This window comes from Myotis davidii, unplaced genomic scaffold (genome assembly GCF_000327345.1).
Source record: "Myotis davidii unplaced genomic scaffold, ASM32734v1 scaffold93, whole genome shotgun sequence".
NCBI lineage: Eukaryota > Metazoa > Chordata > Mammalia > Chiroptera > Vespertilionidae > Myotis > Myotis davidii.
Genome location: NW_006292095.1, coordinates 3,592,705 through 3,607,501, shown reverse-complemented (window position 1 = coordinate 3,607,501; position 14,797 = coordinate 3,592,705). Strand labels below are relative to the sequence as shown.

The 14,797-nt window shown below is 36.3% G+C and overlaps 1 protein-coding gene across 1 annotated transcript in view; it reads left to right on the top strand.

The window, feature by feature from the left end:
- The first annotated feature begins 3,166 nt into the window (after positions 1-3,166).
- The window catches only part of IDO1 (indoleamine 2,3-dioxygenase 1), a 15,023-nt gene continuing 3,392 nt past the window's right edge, over positions 3,167-14,797 (top strand). Inside the window, exons 1-7 of the mRNA XM_006765557.2 lie at positions 3,167-3,276; positions 7,509-7,604; positions 7,717-7,833; positions 9,519-9,637; positions 11,494-11,508; positions 13,627-13,726; positions 14,272-14,389. Of these exons, the coding sequence (XP_006765620.1) occupies positions 3,181-3,276; positions 7,509-7,604; positions 7,717-7,833; positions 9,519-9,637; positions 11,494-11,508; positions 13,627-13,726; positions 14,272-14,389 (661 nt within the window). The 5' untranslated portion in view covers positions 3,167-3,180. The remainder of the gene's footprint in view (positions 3,277-7,508; positions 7,605-7,716; positions 7,834-9,518; positions 9,638-11,493; positions 11,509-13,626; positions 13,727-14,271; positions 14,390-14,797) is intronic.

Here is a 14,797-nt window from a genome sequence, read left to right as displayed (position 1 = left end):
ATTCATGTGTGTATATGCTTTTTCATTGTAGTCTCTTATGATTCTTTGTGGGTTTTTTTTTGTTTTTGTTGTGTGTGTGTGTGTGTGGTATCAGTTGTAACATATCCTTTTTATGTCTGATTTTATTTATTTTGAGTTCTTTTTTTAAAGATTTTAAAATTGAAAGGAAGAAAGAGGAGAGAGAAACACCAATCTGCTGCTGTCTGCTTGCCTCCTACCAGGGATTGAGCTCACAGTGCAGGCATGTGCCCTGACCAGGAATTAAACCGAGCCACACCAGCCAGAGCCTTTTTGAATTTTTTTTATTGTCTTTCTATTCCCTATTTCATTTATCTCTACTCTGATTTTTCTTATTTCTTTCCTTCTACTACTCTTAGGTTTCATTTGTTCTTCTTTTTCTAGTTTTTAGAGGTGCTTAGTTTTTTTTTCTCTGAGATTTTTCTTGTTTATTTATGTAGGCATTTATCACTATAAACTTCCTTCTGATAACTGTTTTGCTGCATCTCATCAATTTTGGTATCTTATATTTTCTTTTTTTGTCTAATGGTATTTTTTAATTTCTCTCTTGATTATTTCTTTATCCCATTGGTTTTTAAATATTGTATTTTTGTTTTCTAATATACATTGTAAATTTGTATCTGATTCACATTTTTAGTTTCTCTACGGAGAAGGTATATCTTTCATTAAGTTAATGAACACATTTACCTCATGGAAGATGGTTATAATATGTATCCTATCAGGATTGGCATCTGTTGGTTTTCTTTTCCACTAACCTTTGGTCAGATTTCCCTGGCTTTTTAATGTTATGCAATTTTTGATTATAATACTGTGATGTGAGGTTCTAGATTCTATTAAAATCCTCTGGAGAATGCTGATTTCTTTGTTTTAGCATGCAATTATGCTGGTTAGGTCCTGATCACAAGTTCTGCCTCATCTACCATATAATGTAGTTTCAAAGTCAGCTCAAAGCCTTTTCTAGGCTACTTCTGTCTTCTGGGTGCATGTGCCACTCAAGGTTTAGTCTGCGATTTGGGCAGGCATTTACAGTGTAGTTCAGTTCTTGAAGTTTACTATACTTCTTTGGATCTCTTCTGAGTGTGCTCATCTCAGTGTAGAGTCCAGAACTTATGATAGTTCATAGCAGAAATAGGGAATGTCAATTTTTATTTCTCTTTTTTTTGTGATTTCTTTCCCAATCTTGGATGCTTCACACATTTTTTTCCCCAGTTTCACTGTTCGTAAAGATAGTGTTAACTCAGAGTTTTAACTTTCTATAGTGTTATGCAACCCTGCATGGTTGAATCTGATTATTGCTGAATAAAAATTAAGATGAATAAAGAATGAGGATCAGTTGAGAAGGTATTTCAGAAATATAAAAGATCTTGAAGTTTGAAGATGTTAAAAACTTGGAGATAAAAAGTAGAATAATGAAGTATTATTTTCCTGCAGTCAAATGTAGAATAGATTTAGTTAAGTAGTTGTGTAAATAGAGTTAAGAAAATATTTTCAAGACATGTTTCTTTTATTTATTTCCCTTTATTGATTAAGATATTACAAATGTGTCCTTACACCCCCCAATGTCCCCTCATCCCCCCAATCCTGCCCTCACGCTCACCCCCTGTTGTCCACATCCATTGCTTATGCTTATATGCATGCATACAAGTCCTTTACATGTTTCTTTTAAATAAATAAATCCTCAGAGATTTTTATCCAGGAGGAATTATCAAAAAGTTCATTACATGCCTCTGTTTAGACTCACCCCCCCAAAAAAAAGATTCAGATACAAAGAATGAACATCATAGAAATAACCACTTATTTTCAAATTCTCAATATTTTGTTGATATTTTTGGCTTTTCTATCAATATAATAGGTCAACATTTTATTTTTTATTTATTTATCCATTCATTTATTATTTATTTATTTTCTCTTGGAACTGGTTTCAGTAACAGCAGCCCCATGAATGATTCATTTTAAATATATGAGCTCTTGTGCTCTCATTCTTGTTTAATTTCTGTTTTGGTTTCCCTTACGCTTATTATAAAAAGGCCATTTTCCTGTAAATCTTCATCCTTAAGTGCCTTAATGTAAATAGGGAAGAACAGTGTGAGAACCACTCCTAGAACATAGTCATACAGTCATGGGTTATTCAAATTTATTACTAGCACAGATAAGCTGGTTGTCAAAACTGCATTGTCTCTTAATGTACTGAACACTAACTCCTCTTCTGCTTTTGATTATCATATGGAATGATATGGCTACTGCTTTTGATTCTGCTTTTTTAGCAAGATTGAAACACTGACTGTAAGTATCCATAGATCTGCAGATACCCTGAAAACCATCAAATATAGCCTTAATTTACATTTTGAAAAAACAAACACACATTTTTCAAGGCAGTTTAGCCCTCCTTTCAACATTTAACATAAAGTATTCAAATGTAAAGGTTCTTGCCTCATCAGTCCCTAGAAGTCTGATATAGTAGAGATAGAGGAAAGCCTGTCTTAAAATGACTTATTAGGAATATGGAGAAGAAAAAACTTGATCATGATTGTGAACACAGATCAAAGACTGGGTAAGAAAAATGGAAAGGTGAAGAGGTACTATCTTTTTAAATTTTTCATGGGCTACCATTTTTTTCCTGCTTCAGAGTCATTAATAGTTCAGTATATTTCATGGCTGCTGAAAAAAGACACTAATAAGTTCAAAGAACCCTGATAGGCTAAAATAAAGCCAATGACAATAATAACTAAATGATAATTTAGGACTTTAGACTCGGTCATATTTATCATTTTAATTCAGAGATTTAAAAGATTCCATAAAATAAAAAAAATGTTTTCTTCTGGTCACCAATTTTCATGACTTCTTTTAAAATTTCAATTAGGTGCATTCTCACTTCCTCTATGGCAGTAAACAGATGATATTCCCAGTGATAAAGGTTTCACATGAAATATAAATGTTTAGTTTTTTTATGTTGTGAACAGAGATGCCTTTGTGATCTTATTGTTAATCAAATTGCAAATAAAGAAAATGGAAAATGAAACTATTCCTCCACAAGTGGAAGTAACTTCTTACTGCCTATGTGGGATGCTGTGGTCATGCATGACCTGTGGCAACCTTAGTAATAAATAGATGCTCTGAGACTTCTCCACAGACTAAGGGAGGCCAGAGAAGCAGACTGCAAGAATGGCACATAAAGCATTTCCTATGGAAAGCTCTTGGGGAAATGTTGAAGAATACCATATAGATGAAGATGTGGGCTTTGCTCTACCAAATCCACTGGTAAGAGAGGGTACTTAATTATGGCAAAAACATTTTCTTATTATTACTTACCTGGACAAGCTCATTTCTATTTTAAAAATGTGGGTTAGTAATTTATACTGAAAAAAAAATGGGTAAAGCAGAGTTTTAACAAATGGTTCTTACTTGATGTTCTTAAAATTTTCAACCTAGAAATTTAGTCTTAGATGTACTACTTATCTTACACAGATACAGAGGGTGATGAGATAAGGACACAGTAGAAGTATTTCAGTTTAATACAATTGTGTTTTCTGAGTGCATTTTGAAAAAACACACACAGTAATGACTGATTCATGAGTCAAATGAATCCCCTTTCTTAGCTGGCTACCTTAAATTCTACAAAGTGTATGTTTACTAGTGTCCTTTGATTAGGTTTCTGAGATGGAGCATCTAACAAATGTGTTATATTAATATTGTTTATTGTCACTAAGCATAAGAGTCAAAGGAGTCAGAACTACCTTTTAAAAAAATTGTTTTGTCTACAAAGACTCATAGATAAAGAGCAGGCAAATAGCTCCATGTGGGGGTGAGGGGTTTGGGGGGTGAGAAGATTGAGCCAAAAAGGAAAGAGAGAGAGGAGAGAGAGAGAGAGAGAGAGAGAGAGAGAGAGAGAGAGAGAGAGAGAGAGAACTCATCGACATAGACAACAGTATGGTGATTGAGGGGGTAGAGGGGGATGGGTGGAGGTGAAAGAGGGCATATAGAGGATAAATGGTGAAGGAAAAACTAAAATAAAATTTTAAAAAGTTTTGTCTACAAAGTGAAGTGCGGGTCATGTTTACCTTAACAACTACATTTCCCGAATTAGTGTTCCAAAGACTGCCATGAAAACTCTCTTATCATCAATTCAATATTTTTTATTGTCAAATATTTATGTAACATTTTAAAGCCAGTTATAAATATTGGCTTTTCCATCTTCACAACTATCCTAAAATGTATGTTGTTATTAACCTGATGAGAAATGGAAGCTGTGCATAATTTAAGTAATTATTCAAACTTACAGAGCTAGCAATGGCAGGGATAGGATGTGAGCCTAATCTCTCTGGCTCCAGAGTCCATGATCTGAAAGCCATCATACTCTGCTGACTCTCTTAAGAGCTAACTAAGCTTCCTTCCCTTCTTCAGCCCCACTCTTGGATTTAACAAGACAGTGAGGTTCTAGGAGAGTATTTCTAAGAACCAGTTACATGTTGCTACAATAATGCATGTCAATATGTCCTGTTTGTGGTGCGAATAGTGTCCACGCTCTAGAAAACACCTTTAAGTGCAACAAACACATTTTTAGTCAGAGCTTCTAATCTAACTGTACTTGGAAAAAAAAAGTCCCCAAAATTTCTTGTGTAATACAGGAAAATCCAGAGCAAATCTTTCTCCCAATCCATTCTTTTTTCTTCAGATTATTAAGTTAATTTAAGAATACAAAGTATGGCTTTTAATTTTATTGCTAAAAACATCTAGTTTACTTTATATTTACAAATCAATACTAGTCAGACTTGCTCCCTCCCCATACAAGCACACACAATTACCAGATTGGCTTATTTCAAGGATGTACTTATCAATGGTGCAATTAAAAAAAATCTTTTTCAGAATCTACGAAACCTCATATTTAGTCTCCCTCACCACGCCCCCAAAAAAGTCAGTTCTCTTAAAAAATAAAACAATCACACTAATTATGGAAACCTCTAGAACTGATTCCAAAGGTTAAAGCAAAACCCCAAACAAAGGCAAAACAAAACTCTTCCTGAGCTACTTAAAAAAACAATGCTGCCACTTGAGATGCTTAGGAAGTTAGATTCAATGATTTGAAACATACACCCCAAAATTAAGTGTTTCTTTATGTTCTTTAATGCAGATATTTTCTGCAAATAATAAGCTCAAAAACTTCATCCCATCTCTTATAATCAATAAGCTTCCTATTTCAAAAGAAAATAATGTCTACTAATTCCATATGGATACAAAATACATTCTCTAGTCTAGCATAATTGAATGGTCCTCTGATTATATTTCATTTATTTGTATCATATCATATAGGTATCTTATGAACCAGAAGTATATTATGATTGAATTTTACATTTGTTGAAATTTCTGTGAAATATTACACTAATCATGATATGTAACAAAAAATGAATTTCTGTAATCTGGGGAAAAATAACAACCAATAATTTGGTGTGCTATGCAATGAAACACACCGCAAAAATGTATATGAATAATAAAAGCACAAGAGCACAGCATTTGTGTGGTTAGGGAGAAGAATTCAGAGTAAACAAGAGAGGTGACTCAATCACAAATATACTGCCTACCTTTCTTTTCTAAAAATCTGTTCTGACAGGGTAAGACTCACCAATTGTCTGCAGCCCCTGAAAATGTTTGAATTTTATAGTATATTAGAGGCCCAGTACATGAAATTCGTGCACTTGGGGGGCGGGGGTCCCTCAGACTGGCCTGTGCCCTCTCACAGTGCGGGAGCCCCGTGATCAATCGCCCCATAGAAGGAGGCACCACCCACTCACTGCAGTGCCACTGACCAGGTAGCCTGGGCCTTCCTCTTTGGGGCGATCGTGGAGCCCCCCGATTGATTGCCCTGCCAGCCGGGGGCCTGGGCATCCCTTTGTGGGACTTGTGGGACCTAGGCAGGCCTGGCACAAGTGGGTGTCATAGTGTGGTCGTCCAGATGGTCGTTCTGCTTTTTGGCCAATCAGTTGATTTGCATATTATGCTTTATTATTATAAATTTGTCTTCTTGTTTTATATCTCATTTATAATATTAACTTTGTTTTGCAGCTCAAAATTTCACCCATGTTTGTTTGTCTTAATTTCTTGATTTGTACTCCATCCCCAGAGGTCAGCATTGGTTACACCAAGGGCATGTCTGGAAGTAGCTCTGAAGAAGAGATAGGATCAAGGCATATGGGGAGTTGTCTGAGGATCTGAAACTCATTTTAGAGTGTTTCCTAGGTCTTTTGTTTCTATGTTCCCCTTAAAATGAGATTATAAATATAAGATTCAAGGAGACACTTCCGTTTGGGTTTTATTTGAACTTATTGGGCAAAAAAATAAGCGTATTATGAACCAAAGCAGGATATATATGCCATTTCCTATGTGTCCAGTACTGTGAAAAGTCCTGTAGGAAATATAGAACTAACAGCATGGTAACACCCTTTCCATCCGTTAGTAAGATGTAAAAAGTGCATGGCTGTTGAAAGATGGAAACAAACTTTAATCATAAGCTATATATACCAAACAAGTTAGTAAACAGCCATGCTTTCCATATTTATGACACTGAGACAAGCTGTTGAAAGATGGAAACAAACTTTAATCATAATAAGCTATATATACCAAACAAGTTAGTAAACTGCCATGCTTTCCATATTTATGACATTGAGACAATAATGTTTTGGGTCACTACAATAATTAAATGAGAAAATACTGAGTGAAGTGCCTAGTCTACTACTGATCTGATTCAATAAAGATCTAATAGGCAAATGGTCATCAAGTCTTCAGACCCTTGTGCCCTTGTGCCCTCACGCCCCAACCCTGGCGCCAGGCCAGGGCACCTGAGGTTGCACACCCTGCCCTATGGGGCTTGACAAGGGTGGGGCCGGCTGGGTCTGGGTTTCACGCAATTTCGAGGCACATGTGGGTGGGCGGGGACTTGACTCTGGATCCTGTGGCATCCCATACTCTGACAGGAGAGAGATTTTCATATAAATTTTACTAATTTTCTTTCATCTCTAACATTTCTATTATAGAGAAAGGGCAAATAGCAATACTAAGATATTTTCTCTAATTAATTCTCCTTTAATGTGCATAGATTCCATGCACTGGGCCACTGGTATTGAATAAATCTCATTTTTCTTCTATTTAAAAAAACTTAAAATCTAGCTGAGTAGAAAAAAAATCAGTTATTAAAACATTACTTAAAATGGGAAAAGGTATGCAATATATAGGGTTCATAATTGGGAATATGAGTGTAAACTGCAGTAGTCAGGAAGATTTTAGAGGAACTTTGGAGGTGACCTTTGAAAAAGAGGCAAATGAGAGTGCTTGAGAGAAGAGGAGGAATGCAGAGAAGGTGTTGATAAAGCTAAATAGGCAAGTGTCTGTTGGGGCTTCATTGAAAGGAATTGATTTAGAGTCAAGACAGTCTATCAATGGAAGAAAAGACTATTTTACAATAATTTCCACTGGTGAAAAAATGTCGTATTTTTTTAAAGGAGGAACTACCTTACCCTTATGATGCCTGGATTTCCATTGCTAAAAATCTTCCTGTCCTGATTAAGAATGATGAACTACGTGCAGAAGTTGAGAAGGTTTGAATAACTATTACATTGGTCATCTTTCTTATAACAATATTTTTTATTTGTTTTTGGAGATATAGTATTAACCATATTGATTTGAGTCAACTTCTTTATTTATTTTCAGTTACCAATGCTCAGCATCGATGATCTCCAAGGACACAGGTTGCAACGCCTCGCACATCTGGCCCTGGGGTATATCACCATGGCATATGTGTGGGGCCAAGGTGATGATGTCCGTAAGGTGTGGAGATTTTATATTTCTTTTGCTACATGAAAAATTTACATCCAATTTACATTTTTTTCATGATGTAAAAAACATTCAAAAACTATTATAACTGCATTTTGTGAAGCTTGGAAAATAGAAAGAGGTAAAAAATTATTCACTGACTTTGTAATTTCAACTGCGATCATTATTGAATTTTTAGTGTTTTACTAATTATAAAACAGTTGTTCCATTCTGTGCAAATACGTATATTTCTGCTTCTTTTACTTAATTTATATTGTAAGTATTTTTTTTAGTTACTATACTATTGTACTAGTCATCATTTGAAATCGCTTTATAATTTTTCATTAAATTTATGAACTTTATTTATTCAATCTGGTATTGAAAAATACTTTTCTTGTTTTTAGTATTTTACCATTGTAATGTGATTCTATAGTCATTACATTACTTTTGGGAGCTATAAAAATTATATAACTATTCTTAGTTAATGTTAAAATGCTATCTTGCATCTATCAGCATGGAAGAGAATATTATATATTAGTTTCATTCTACTCTCATCAACTTTGAATTTAAAATAATATCAGCTTGTATTTTATCTGGCAGCCCTAATTATATGAAACCAATACAGGCTGTAATAATTAACTTTAAATCACAGAAAAAGGGATAAAACAGATTCCAAAAGCACCTTCTTCCATTTAGGTAAAGTTTTTCCTTTTTTGACACATTGCTTATTTTTGCTTTTTCTTTCCACGATTTGTTAAAATATAAAACAACTCATGTACAGTCCACCTAAGCGATGAGACCTCCCCTCATACCGACAAAAGAGGAAAAGTTGCTCTGCATAACCACGGGACACCTTTTACTTCCTGATAATCATGAAACTGCCCTGTCTAGTTTTGTGATAACACAAAAAGTTTAAGATCAGCCCCAGTCCTGCAACCTACCTTAACATTAGCTAAGTGCACGGTCTCACTGGACTTGCTAGAATCTGAGATTAGTTAAATATGTAGGCATCCTACCTATTAAAATACAAATAGGGTAATTAACCTTACCTCCGATATGCTTCCCATTGGCTAATCAGGGTGATATGCAAATTAACTGCCAACCAAGATGGCGGCCGGCAGCCACGCAGCTGAAGCGAACAGGAGGCTTGCTTGCTCCAGTGATGGAGGAAGCCAAAGTTCCCTTCCTACCGCGGCCTGGCTCTGAGCCTGAAAGTAGTAGCTCTGAAAGCAACTATGTTTCAATTATAGAAGCTAAACAAACCCCAGATACCTGCTTTCAGCCAGCTGAGGTCTCAGAGCTGGAGCTGCAACAGTGTTTCAATTATAGAAGCCAAACAAACTCCAGATACCTGCTTTAAGCAGCCACGGCCTCAAGCTGGAGCTGGGCCTCAGAGCTGGAGCCAGCTCTCAGTTCCAGTGACAGCCATAGAAGGTAAATAAATCCCAGAATAAAAAAAAAAAAAAGAAGGAAAGGAGAGGTTGGGAGCTTCAGTCACCCGCCATCCTGAAAACGGCCCTCAGCCCCTCACCAATTAATTTTGACAATTAACCAGGATTAAGTTATAAAATGAAGAAGAGAAATTACATTTGTTTGTTTTCAAAGTGCCATTCCATATAATAGCTCATATTTGGCACTCAGGAAGCAGAAGAAAAGGTAAGGCACTTCAAAATCTACACTAAACATTATGTTTTACTTAGGTCCTGCCACGCAATATTGCTGTCCCTTACTGCAACCTCTCCGAGAAGCTGGGATTGCCTCCCATTCTAGTTTATGCAGACTGTGTCTTGGCAAACTGGAAGAAAAAGGATCCCAGTGGGTATGTAAACAGTGATTATATTAAAAGCGAAAGGAGCACATGCTATTTAGATCAAAAGGGGGTTTGTCATTGGTTTAATTTTTGGCAGTACAGCTTTCTTTTCTGTTTGGGGGTAAGGTTGTTTTGAAGTATCTATAATCACAAATGTATTGTGCATATATGAGAGAGAGGTATACAATTAACGTACAATGAAATGCATAAATCCCAAATGTTCAGTTTCATCAGTCAATTATAATCATTTGTGTAACCCTAAAAAAGATACAGAATATTTCTATCACCTCAGGAAATTCCTTCATGGCTCTTTCCTTTCAATTCCCTTCTCTAACCCTAGGTAAATATATTCTGATTTGTCATATCAGAAGTTAGTTTTTATTGCATTCTATAGTAATGAGATCATAGAATATGCAGTCTTTGTGTCTAGATTCTCCTGATTAACATGTTTCCGAGATTCTACAAATTTAATTTTTAACCATCAAGTTGAGTTTAAGAGTCAACATCTTCAGCGGAAGAAGTGTCAATGTCTGGGTTTCTTAGAGCAGCCTGCTTAGAATTTAGTGTCAGGATCTGTTACAATAAAGGGATAATGGCTCTGTGCGTATATCTATAAAACAATATTTTACACATGGGAATGGTCGAAAATGAAAGAACTTGATTTAGGAAAGATTTTATTAGTTAAAACTAGTTTGACTATTTATGTGTATTACATATTTAATTTTAATCCTATACAATAAAGAGCTAATATGCTAATGGTCGTGACACCCTCATGCCATAATGACTATACTGCAGGAGGCTGCGAGCGTGGTGGGGCGGAGGCACAGACGGGCAGAAGCAGGGAGGTGCCCAGAGGAGGCAGGACCATCCTGTGTCAGGGAGGGCCGGGGTGAGAGCCCATAGTAACCCCCTCACCAGTCCTTTGCCACCCACCGCTTGCACTCGGAGTGCACCGCTGTCCACCTGCCAGGGGAAGGAGCTCAATGTGCGCACTGCCAGGAGGCAACACTCAAAACTCTACAGCAGGCGCGAGGCTTCCATACTCTCCTCTGGTGCCATGATGAGGCAGTGGGCAGGTGGAGGGGGCGGGGAGGCGTGCACTGGTGGACAGGGTCTCACAATTTCATGTGCTGGGTCTCTAAGCCATAGTAACCCCCTCACCAGTCCTTTGCCACCTACCGCTTGCACTCGGAGCACACCGCTGTCCACCTGCCAGGGGAAGGAGTGCAATGTGCGCACTGCCAGGAAGCAACACTCAAAACTCTACAGCAGGCGCGAGGCTTCCATACTCTCCTCTGGTGCCATGATGAGGCAGTGGGCAGGTGGCGGGGGCGGGGAGGCATGCACTGGTGGGCAGGGCCTCGCAATTTCATTTGCTAGGTCTCTAGGCTTTTGTTTTTTAAAAAATATATTTTATTGATTTTTTTACAGAGAGGAAGGGAGAAGGATAGAGAGTTAGAAACACCAATGAGAGAGAAACATCAATCAGCTGCCTCCTGCCTCCCACCTACTGGGATGTGCCCACAATCAAGGTACATGCCCTTGACCAGAATCAAACCTGAGACCCTTCAGCCAGCAGGCCAACGCTCTATCCACTGAGCCAAACCGGTTAGGGCTAGGTTTTTATAAAATCCTAACTTAAGTGTTTTTAATGACTTCTTGAAAATATAAAAATCAGATTTTTTATCTGACAATGTCTTACCTTTAGTAGTACAATTAAATCTAATAACATTGTTTTATAATAGATATTAAATTTAATAATAATAGTATTAAGTCTAATAGCTATAACTTGAAACCATTTGATTTTTAAATTGTTTTTTTTCTCTCTTCCAATTGGTCCATTGCTTTATTGCTGCTTTCATAAGGCCCATGACTTATGAGTAAGTATTTGGTTCTTATTTAGTCTTATTTTAGCCTAAGAATTATTTGTTATTTAAAGTGAATATAGGTTTATCAATATATCCCAAATGTATTTTTTAAAGGTCAGTTTAATTCAGGCAAAAAGTAATTCAAGTAATTCTTTAAAGAGCAAATAATCCCAATCCTGAATTGTATCTATGACTGTGGTGTGACTGGTTGTTTGATATTATAGCTATAGATATATATGAAAGTAATACTTGCAGATATATAAATGTAATTAATAGGTCTAAATACAAAATGCACATATACCTGTGTACCTATGACTTAATTAACTCAGTGGCCAGAAACACTAAGCTATTCTTTTTGACCAAATCCTTGCTTTATTTTTATCTATATACTAAGCAAAGGCTAATAGCTTGGGAAATAAGGTAAATGTCATAGGTATAAGCATGCCCTGATGAATGGGGAGGAAAGGAGACATGTGAAAATTATGTAAATTGGTGCATAATGAAGGGAAGAGGTAGGAAGATGAAGTACTGGAAGCTCCAACCAAATAAGGGTTATAAAGGAGGAATCCCTATATTTAGTTATTTAAGCGGAGCCCTCAAAAATAAGTAAGAATTAGCTAGAAGGAAAAAATTAATGAGAGTGTTCATAGTGGAGGATAAAACAAGAGTGAGGATAAAGTAAGTGTATTCCTTTATAATAAAAGCCTATATGCTAAGTGTTCAGTCATCCGGTCATCTGTTCAACCAACCAAAGCATAATATGCTAATGATATGCTAAGTGTTCTACCGCTCACTATAATGTGCACTGACCACGAGGGGGCAGACAGTCAACCAGTCGACCAGTTGCTATGATGTGGACTGACCACCTGGGGGTAGACTCTCTGACTGGTAGGTTAGCTTGCTGCTGGGGTCAGGCCAATCAGGACTGAGCAAGATGGGCTGGACATGCCCTGGCGCCCTCCTGCATCCCTTCCCTACCAGATGGGCTGGACATGCCCTGGAGCCCTACTGCATCCCTTCCCTGCCCGATTGTGCACCAGTGGAGTCTCTTGGCCTGGCCTGCACCCTCTCACAATCCGGGACCCCTCGGGGGATTCAGAGAGCTGGTTTCGGTTCAATCCTGCAGGCCAGGCTGAGGAACCCCACTGGTGCATGAATCGTGCACCTTACCTCTAGTAATTTGTATAATTTGTTAACCAGTATCACCCCAATAAATTCAATAAAAACGGAAAAATCTTGGGACATTATCAGAACTGAAGGAAAGCTGGTGTTACTGATAAATGAATGGTGAAAGTAATAGTATGAGAAAGAAATGGAGACAAACTTTTTAAAAAGATTATGTGGATTTTTGGCTATCATAAGAGATTTAAACAGTATCTTAAAGTAAATGGGAAGCTAGATAATGTTTTTAAGTGAGAGGATATTATCAGTCTTATTTTACAGATGAGAATCCTAATGCAGAAACAGAAGGAAAATCAATGTTTAAAGTAACAGCTACAGAGTGGTCTGGCTTCAGAGACCATGAATTTAACCACCATGAAACTCATGGATATACAGATACTGAGACCTGTTTACATCAATTCAAAACTTCAATTAGAAAGAAAATAGGGTCTATTCAGTTATTTGAATTTGTCAGTCAATTCCTTTGTAAGGCATATATAAACCACTGGAAAATTGAATCAGATTCACAGATAAAAGTATGGATATGAATATAGTTATTTAAGCACAAAGACTACTTCTTAAAATTAGACTGCACAGATATCTCTGTAAACCCTGAGGGTGTGTATGTGTACATATGAGTATATGTATGTATGTGTGCACGCATATACACATGCATGTGAAAAATTAATGCAATATCATAAATGGTCTTGGAATTTCTAGTTCCAAGTTCTAGAATGGCATTTCAAGTCCCAGCTTCAACTTCAGTTAATGATATGATCTTAGACAATGGACTTAACATTAATATTCCTGACTACATATTGGAGTTAGTAAAACCTGTAATACTTATCTCACATGATTATTTTGAAAATAAAACCAGACAAGTAAGAATGTTTAAAAACTAGACAGTAGTCAGCAAATTTACCCAAATTCTTGCTACATTTTTGACTTTTTGGACTGATTTTTTCTTAGGAACATGGACATTCTGTTTTCATTTCCTGGTGGGGATTGCGGTAAAGGATTCTTTCTGATTTCTCTATTGGTGGAAATAGAAGCTGCTTCTGCAATAAAAGTATGTCAGTCACCCTGGAAAATTTGTATCTTAATTCATATAAGCAGCGAAATTACTTAGTAACAACTCTTTTATGTATACATAAAGTGACTTTATCCTGATTAAACATGATGTTTGATTATTAATTTGAGATAAAGGATCATCTGGCAGTAACAAATATTTTATTTATTTTTTTGTGCACTGTGTAAAATATAAAATGTAGGAGCCATATCTTTAAAATCAAGTTTGAAATCCCAATAAGAAGAATATGTTCAATGCAATTTACATGGGAACTATACCATTTAGTGACATAAATCTAATGGCTATGATTATTAGAAATAGAAAGATATATGACTCTATAAAGTTATCTCTAAATAACAAATTTAGAAAGACAAGACCATGCTTAAGGATATATAAGAAAATTAGTCAACCAATTGGAGAGTACTCAGCTCAAGAAAGAAGTGCAAAATCCCAAGTTTAATACAGGGATTAAGATTTAGGAGGATTTTATTCCATGCCACTGTTTAATGTTAGAAAATCTTAAGTGTTTTGTTTTTTTTTTTAAGGTAATTCCAACTATATTCAAGGCAGTACAGAATCAGGACCGAGATACTTTGCAAAAGGCACTGCGTGATATAACTTCTTGTCTGAAAAAAGCACTTGAAGTGTTTCATCAAATTCATGGTAAGTATTTTATGCAATGTGATGTTGTCGGCCTCCTACAAATGTCTCTTACTATCTAAGACATAGAGTTGTTGACAAAATGGAAACAAAAACACTCTCACTTAGAGAGTGTGCTTTCATTTTATTGTATCTCACTAAATCTTTATATTTTCCAACTAGTAGCTTTCATTATGTTCATAATATAGAGAAGGGAATTTAAATTCAGAGAGATAAGATTAATGACCTAATATTACATAGGTAGTAAATACTGTAGCCAGAATTCCAAGCTGCATCTATTTTTAAAATTTTTTAAAAGTTTTTATTGATTTCAGAGAGAAGAAGGGAGAGGGATAGAGAGGTAGAAATATCAATAATGAGAAAGAATCATTGATTGGCTGCCTCCTGTATGCCCCCTACCTGGGGGTCGAA